The 8,520-nt window shown below is 62.9% G+C and overlaps 1 protein-coding gene across 1 annotated transcript; it reads left to right on the forward strand.

The window, feature by feature from the left end:
- Positions 1-2,197: 2,197 nt before the first annotated feature.
- On the forward strand, positions 2,198-6,029 carry AURANDRAFT_55633 (hypothetical protein; the record flags this gene model as incomplete). Its single annotated transcript, XM_009043874.1, has 2 exons — positions 2,198-2,990; positions 3,050-6,029. 2 exons carry the CDS (start codon positions 2,619-2,621, stop codon positions 5,444-5,446), a joined length of 2,769 nt encoding a protein of 922 aa, XP_009042122.1.
- Between the last annotated feature and the right edge of the window lie 2,491 nt (positions 6,030-8,520).

Raw genomic sequence — 8,520 nt, forward strand, 5'->3', positions numbered from 1 at the left:
CTGACCTCGCGCGACACGGGAATGTGCAGCATACGTAGCAGTAGGTGGTGAAACTCGCCCATGTTCAGGACCTGCATCTTGCCGCGACGGTGCGTGATCTCCCCCGCTTTTCCCGCTCGTTCGAAGAGCATCACGATCTGAGACACCAAGGCCTTGTCTCGCGTTACGAGTGCCGCGAGCTTAGCTTGCAGTTGCTGATGCATGGCGCCGACTTCTAAGTCTGAGACGGTGGGCCTCGTCGACTTGTGCTTCGGTTTTTGCTCCTCACCGGTGGGTGCGGCCGTGCCACGCTGCAGCCGGCGTGCCATTTCGGCTAGCGAGAGAAAGCCCGTCGCGTCCGAGTCTAACTCATCAAAAAGGTCGTCGCTCTGCTTTTGAGATACTGTCCGTCCCAGGAGCCGCTGAGTGAGCATGTGGAAGCACATCCGATCCAGGATGATGCTGGCCTTGGCAAACTGCTGGTCCACGGGCACCAAATGAGGCGGCACGAATTGGAACAGCTTACCCACACAGCCCGCCAGCGTCTTCTCCCGTAGAAGCTTTTCATCGATAGCATCGCGCAGCCCAGACGCCATTCACCCGGGTAAAACCGTGCAGGCAAGATACTTCCTTGCACTGGGCTTTCGACTTGTCCATTTAAAGAGATAGCAGGGTGGAAACGGGGTGGGTAGCAAAGCTGTAACTAAGTGTTACAAACACTAACTAGATCTCACGAAACACTCGTAGACTATTCCGTCAGCGCGACGGAACAGTTGCTGGTTCGATATTTGGTGGTAATTCTCGTTTTTTTCGCCTTTTTTTGGCCGTTGAAACACTTGCCAACACTTGCCTCTCCCCCCTAAACACTTACACTTTGTGCTCCAAAACACTTCACTGGAACTTTGCTACCCTCCCCGGGTGGAAAGCAAGCGAGCTCGCTGTGCTGGTAGCCGCGCCGGCGCAGGGACGGCCTCCCCGGGGTGTGCCGGCACAGTCGAATCCGGCTTGTGCCGGCACATTCCGGTGTGCTTCCCACACCACGCGCGGTCCGCGGAAGCGTGTCTATGCAAATCTCCAAGTCACGGTGCTCTCAGTTTCTTCCACCGTGGCAGCGGCCCGGAAAATGCCGAACGCAGCGTCAGATATCGTTCGACCACCGTTCAACCCCCTCATTATCATTTGTCCGAATCCCGAATAATGAGCGGTTCGTTCTGTGTATGCTAAGGGCAGTGGGTGCTAGAACTAACTTAACTTAGTAAAGGGAATTAGCTAGGCTACCCTTCACTAAATTGGGTACTTGGAGTTTAGGGCAACCCCGGCAAGTAACCAACACCAACACCGCCACACGCACCGACGTACCAGGAAAGTAACAAGAGAAGAGGGAAAGCAGGGAGATACCAAGATCTAATATCCATAAGAAATAGCAAATAACTAGGAGAACAGCGAGAAGAGCGAGCCACTTCTAGCTATACAGTAGCAATCCTCCACATCGCATGGGCTGTGCGGTGTCCCCCTCAAACCCATCGCCAGAGTCACCTCGCGATGAATCAACTCGAGCTGCGGCGAGCCTACGAGAGGGTAACATCGGACCTAGCGTTGGCCAGTGTCCTAGTGTCCTCCAGATTTTATCGCTCACGAAGACCACGCGGTCGCAGGCGTTGGCGGAGGATATCGCGACTGAGCTGGCGCGGGCGTTGCAGCTGCCCGGGACGAACCGGACGTTGGGGCGGAAGTTCGTCGGGTTTGGCCTATCGGCGCTGCGGGACTATTCGAGCGATGCGGAGGCAGAAGGTGCCTTCCTGAAGAAGAGCCGGAGTCTCGCGTCGATCCGTCCCGAGCTCGCGAACGGCCTGCTGCACCGCGTGCGGGAGCGGCTGCGCAACGCGACGCTCCAGGTCACCGCTGAGCGCGAGGAGGCGGCGGTCGGCGCCAAGCGGGGTGCGTTGGCGGGATTCTCGGCCTTGAACGGCGAGACACTGCGGGGCGGCACGGGCGCTCCGTCCGGCGGCGGCGTGATCAAGGCCTCGCGCGAGCGGCCTGCCTCGAGCCGGCGGCCCGCGGCGGCGCTCGGCCTCGAGGATCTCGCGGCGTGGAAGCGCGCGGAGCGCGCTGGGGTGCACCCGGACTCCGCGAAAGAAGACCCCGCGTCGTCGGACGCATCTACGCATGGCGGTGGCGGCGCGGCGCGCCCCGAGCGGTCGGGCATCGGCGTCGACCGGGACGCGTGGGACCGGCCCGTGCGCCTCGACAGCTCGAAGACGACGGCGAGCGAGCACTTTTGGAACCGAGGCGGCACGCCGGGGTCGGCGCCGTCGACGTCGAGTACGGTGGCGGCGGCGCGCGTCGGCTTCCGGGTGTGGACGCCGAGCTGGCGAGACGAGCCCACGACGCGGTGCGAGACCTCCGCCGGTGGCGCGTCCCCCCGCGATAGCGGCGCCGCGTCGTCGTCGTCGGGCGAGGAGGACGGTGAGGAAGAGTGGGCTGCGGCGACGCCGCGCGCAGCCGCGCGCCGGGGCGTGGACGAAGACTTTGATCGGCGCTACTACGACGACGGCCTTGAGGCTGGTGGTGGTACTGCGGGTGACGGTGAGGCGCCTTTCGTCGGGAATGAGGCGGTCTGGGAGGCGCGAGAGGCGGCAATGGCGCGGCAGAGGGCCAAGGGCGAACGCCACGCGGGCAGCGCGCCCGCGGCGGCAGCCGGTGGCGCGGCCACGCCCGCTGGGCAAGGCAAGGTCGCGGGCCTATCAGCGCGGCGGTCGCAGCTCCACGCGGATCAGGCCGCGTGGGAAGAGAATCGGCTGCTCACGTCGGGCGTCGCGAGCGAGCGCGAGGTCGAGCTCGACTTCGACGACGAGGCCGAGGCGCGCTGCACGCTCCTCGTGCACCAGCTGCGCCCGCCATTCCTCGACGGTCGCGTCGCCTTTACGACGCAGCAAGACATGGTGCCGACGGTCCGAGACGCGACGTCGGATATGGCCACGAACGCGAGGAACGGCTCAGCGCGCCCCGCCGTCCGGGCGCCGCCCACGCGGCGTCGCGCGGCCCGACGCCTCGCCCCCCCGCGCCGCAGGCGCTCCTCCGGTCCATGCGACAGACGCGCGAGCGGAGCAAGATGCGACACCGCTTCTGGGAGCTCGGCGGGAGCCGCATGGGCGATGCGCTCAAGGGCGGCGATCAGGGACGCGGCGTCAGCATGGCGGCGGCCCCCGGGGAGCTTTCACGCGATGCGCGCGAGCGCCGCGCGGCGCGCGCCGACGCGGAGTACGACCACCGTGCGTACGGCTCGTTCCGGGGTGCCCGAGCGGGAGGGGCGGAGCCTGGGCAGCGGCCTGGCGCATCTGAGTTCACGTCCTCGAGGTCGATCTTGGAGCAGCGGCGGAGCCTTCCCGTACGCGGCGTCCGGGATGCGCTGCTCACGGTCGTCCGTGACAACCAGGTCGTGATCATCGTCGGCGAGACGGGGTCTGGGAAGACGACGCAGCTGACGCAGTACCTTCGCGAGGACGGGCTTGGCGCAGGCGGGCGCATTGGCTGCACGCAGCCGCGGCGCGTCGCGGCAATGAGCGTCGCGGCACGCGTAGCGGCGGAGGTTGGCTGCGACGTCGGCGAGGAGGTCGGCTACGCAATTCGTTTCGAGGACGTGACGAGCGAGCGGACGGTGATCAAATACATGACGGACGGCGTCCTCCTCCGCGAGTCGCTCCGCGAGCCCGACCTCGACGGCTACGCTGTCGTCGTCATGGACGAGGCACACGAGCGTAGCCTCCACACGGACGTTCTCTTCGGTATCCTGCGCGACGTGCTCCGGCGGCGCCGGGACCTGAAGCTCGTTGTCACGTCCGCGACGCTCGACGCGGACGCGTTCGCGGCGTTCTTCGGTGGCGCCGCTCCTGTCTTCGCCATCCCAGGCCGAACCTTCCCCGTGGAGAAGTACTTCGCCAAGTCCCCCTGCGAGGACTACGTCGATGGCGCCGTCAAGCAGGCCCTCGCCATCCACCTAAGCTACCCGCCGGGCGACATTCTCGTCTTCATGACGGGCCAGGAGGACGTCGAGTCGACGTGCGGCGCGCTCGCGGAGCGCTGCGCGGCGCTCGGCGACGGTGTGCCGCCCCTTCTCCTCCTCCCTATGTACAGCCAGCTCCCCGCAGACCTCCAGGCCCGCATTTTCGACGCGGCCGCCGGGGGCGTCCGCAAGTGTGTCGTGTCGACAAATGTCGCCGAGACGTCGCTAACCGTCGACGGTGTCAAGTACGTCGTCGACGCGGGTTACTGCAAACTCAAGGTCTACAACCCCCGCGTCGGTATGGACGCCCTCCAGGTCGCGCCCGTGAGCCGCGCGAACGCAGCGCAGCGCGCCGGCCGCGCAGGCCGCACGGGCCCCGGCTTCTGCTACCGCCTCTACACCGAGCGCCAATTCCGTGACGAACTCCTCGCGACCCAGGTCCCAGAGATCCAGCGCACGAACCTCGGCAATGTCGTCCTCCTCCTCAAGTCGCTCGGCGTCGACGACCTCCTCGACTTCGCGTTCATGGACCCACCACCGCAGGAGAACATCTTAAACTCCATGTACCAGCTCTGGGTCCTTGGCGCCCTCGACAATGGTGGCGGGCTCAGCGACCTCGGCGCACGTATGGTCGAGTTTCCCCTCGACCCGCCCCTTGCCAAGATGCTTCTCTTCGCAGCCGGGCTCGCGTGTGGCGCCGAGGTCCTCGCGATTGTCGCATGCCTCAGCGTCCCAAATGTCTTCTTCCGGCCCAAGGACCGCGAGGAGGAGAGCGATGCCGCACGTGAGAAGTTCTTCGTCCCCGAGAGCGACCATCTCACGCTCCTCAACGTCTACGCTGCGTGGCGCGCCGCCGGCTACGACGCGCGCTGGTGCGACCGGCACTTCGTCGTGCACAAGGCCCTTGCCAAGGCGCGCGAGGTCGCCGCCCAGCTCCTCGACCTCATGGAGGCCCAGCGCGTGCCCCACGAGTCCTGCGGCCCCGACAGCTGGGACGTCGTCCGCAAGGCCATCTGCTCCGCGTATTTCTTCAATGCTGCGCGCCTCAAGGGTGTCGGGGAGTACGTTAACATGCTGTCCGCCATTCCTTGCAACCTGCACCCCTCCTCGTCGCTCTTCGGCCTCGGCTACACGCCCGATCATGTCATCTACCACGAGCTCGTCATGACCTCGAGGGAGTACATGAAATGCACAACGGCTGTCGACGGTGAGTGGCTCGCCGAGCTCGGGCCCATGTTTTTCTCCATCAAGCAATCATATAAGGACCGCGTCGCCAAGCGAAAGAGGGAGAGGACTGAGACCGACCTCATGGACGCCGAGTTCAAGGACCGGCAAAGACTCGCGGCGCTGGAAGACAAAGTCGCACAGCGGGGCAGAGCCCTGCGGGCTCGAACCCCACTGCCAGGTACGCGTATCTGCGGCTTTCCAGGCGGGGGGGGGCTAGCCGAGTCTCGGCCTTCCTAACTCGAAAGCGCCACCGCCGATCTTGAGATACTAACACGTCGTTGAACTAAGCCTTTAACGCTTACTTTTGCTCGCGCTGTTCTCGATCACAACCTCGGGCTGCAATGGTTCTCTCGTCTTCTCAGGCCCGCAGCTCCGCGAAAATGCAGCGAAGCGCAACGATCATAGTGGCTTTGTGGACCGCATGGGCGCGGAGCATCCGCCGGCGAAACCTAACGAACGCCGGGCGATTGCGTGGCGCCTCAAACAGGAGGTTTAGGGGCTAGGATGGCGCGCGTTCAGCCCCCCCGACGGCTTCTGGCTGTATTTTGAGCATATGCAGCACCGGGAATCGTTCGTTGTCACCCCAGCATCGTCTCGTTACAAGGAGGAGTTATAGGCTTGCAAAATGGCTTTCATGCCCTTTATGTCGCTACTTGTGTGTGGATTGCTGCCCTGCCCCAGCCCCGCGAACCCGTGCACCGGCGCGGGGATGGAACAGTGTCCGAATTGCTCCCCGGGGAATTCCCGGGACCCGGCGATTTTTCGTGCGTGAAGTTTTAATATGTGAGGCCCGCTGATAATAATGGTAAAACATGGTGAAACAAAAGTGCCGCACGAAAAATCGGGTGGCCAGGAAACCTTACCCCGGTGTACCTTACCCCGAAGTTTCCCGGACAATAAGATTGCGTTTGGACGGTGTTGCCCCTCAGGCTCAGCCTCAGGACCGGCGGCAGTGCCACCACCGCCACCACCACCTGACCCCCTACTCAGAGCGCCCACCTTACATCACCACGACAGTGGCTGTGGTTTTGTGCATGCCTCTTGGGTGCAAAGCCGCCCTTGCCTCGCGGCGATTTCGGCGCCAAAATCCATCTCGGCGGGGTGGAGGGTAGGTTCGCTCGGACCGCTCTCGACGGAATCCACGCTTCCCACGATTGAGCTTTGGTGGGAAATCTAACCTCAAAACAGCTGAGGTGGGTTTCCGGCACCCGTAGAGGCGTCCGAGTCGCCCACGCAATACAACACGCCCTGACCGTCGAACTTCACATGAAAACTGGGCCGGGGGACCAGCGCATGTCAAGTACCCCACGTTAGGCCGCTAGCTAAAATTGAATACTACTGAAGCAGCACGAGACAAACTGGCCAGACTACGCTCCCTGGCATGACCATGCAAAATAGAGCATACAGCGAGTCGCCGTCCTTTCAGTTGGGATAAGGCCAAAGCAGAGTACGGCCTTGAAAACTTCCATCGGCATAAAAAAAGCCGCTATAATTCAAAAGCTTCGGGTCTGAGCTGCACTAATCCATATGGAAGAAGAACCAAGAAGACAAAACAAACACATAATATGCATGAAGTTCAATATCCAAGTTGGAACTATGGAACAAACCACGTGAGACACTACCCATGGAGAAGTTCAATTGAGCCCTGTTGAGATTTGCTTCGAGAGCTAGACTTTGCCTGCAGTCTTTCCATGGTGAAATCATTCAAAACACAGCTTATTGACTTCAGGTCCTCTTCCAAATCGACGACTCGTTGTTGTAGAATCCTAAAAGCCTCAACTAACAACGGCCCGACAGCATCTACCTGCAACGAGCGCATCCCTTCATCATTCCCCCGAACAATTTCAGGAAATACATTTTCGACATCCTGGGCTATAAATCCAAAATGAGTGTTGTTGTCGAAGCGAGCTTCGTTGCGCCAGCGAAAGCTGACGCCCCTGAGTTCAAGTAGCTGATGAGCCCTGTCTTCTAACGAAGTAACATTGGTTTTATAGCGCACATCGGACGTCGTCGAGTAGCTCGTAGCAGATATCGCTCCACTGCTTGTCACACTACCCGCATGTAGCGAAGTTGCAGCCGTGATTGCAGCCGTGCTCTCAATCCCAGCAGCGAATAGGGTGGTTGTGGCAGTTACAGCCGCTGAGCCGTGGATGCCAGCACCGTAGATTGTCGTCGCGGCCGTCACGGCGGCGGTGCTTTCCATGCCGGCTGCGTACAAGGTCGTCGTCCCCGTGATGGCCTGGGCGCTGCTCATACCGGCGACAGTCAGCGTGCCCGACGAAGCAGTGAGCGACCCCGCACTCACGGTCAGGGACGCCGACGATGCTACGCCAGCCGCATACATCGTCGTTGCGGCCGTCACCGCGGCGGAGCTGTGGATGCCGGCACCATAGATCGTCGTTGCTGCCGTCATCGCGGCGGAGCTGTGGATGCCGGCACCGTAGATTGTCGTCGCGGCCGTCACGGCGGCGGTGCTTTCCATGCCGGCTGCGTACAAGGTCGTCGTCCCCGTGATGGCCTGGGCGCTGCTCATACCGGCGACAGTCAGCGTGCCCGACGAAGCAGTGAGCGACCCCGCACTCACGGTCAGGGACGCCGACGATGCTACGCCAGCCGCATACATCGTCGTTGCGGCCGTCACCGCGGCGGAGCTGTGGATGCCGGCACCATAGATCGTCGTTGCTGCCGTCATCGCGGCGGAGCTGTGGATGCCGGCACCGTAGATTGTCGTCGCGGCCGTCACGGCGGCGGTGCTTTCCATGCCGGCTGCGTACAAGGTCGTCGTCCCCGTGATGGCCTGGGCGCTGCTCATACCGGCGACAGTCAGCGTGCCCGACGAAGCAGTGAGCGACCCCGCACTCACGGTCAGGGACGCCGACGATGCTACGCCAGCCGCATACATCGTCGTTGCGGCCGTCACCGCGGCGGAGCTGTGGATGCCGGCACCATAGATCGTCGTTGCTGCCGTCATCGCGGCGGAGCTGTGGATGCCGGCACCGTAGATTGTCGTCGCGGCCGTCACGGCGGCGGTGCTTTCCATGCCGGCTGCGTACAAGGTCGTCGTCCCCGTGATGGCCTGGGCGCTGCTCATACCGGCGACAGTCAGCGTGCCCGACGAAGCAGTGAGCGACCCCGCACTCACGGTCAGGGACGCCGACGATGCTACGCCAGCCGCATACATCGTCGTTGCGGCCGTCACCGCGGCGGAGCTGTGGATGCCGGCACCATAGATCGTCGTTGCTGCCGTCATCGCGGCGGAGCTGTGGATGCCAGCACCGTAGATTGTCGTCGCGGCCGTCACGGCGGCGGTC

The sequence above is a fragment of the Aureococcus anophagefferens genome (genome assembly GCF_000186865.1).
Source record: "Aureococcus anophagefferens unplaced genomic scaffold AURANscaffold_76, whole genome shotgun sequence".
Classification (NCBI taxonomy): domain Eukaryota; class Pelagophyceae; order Pelagomonadales; family Pelagomonadaceae; genus Aureococcus; species Aureococcus anophagefferens.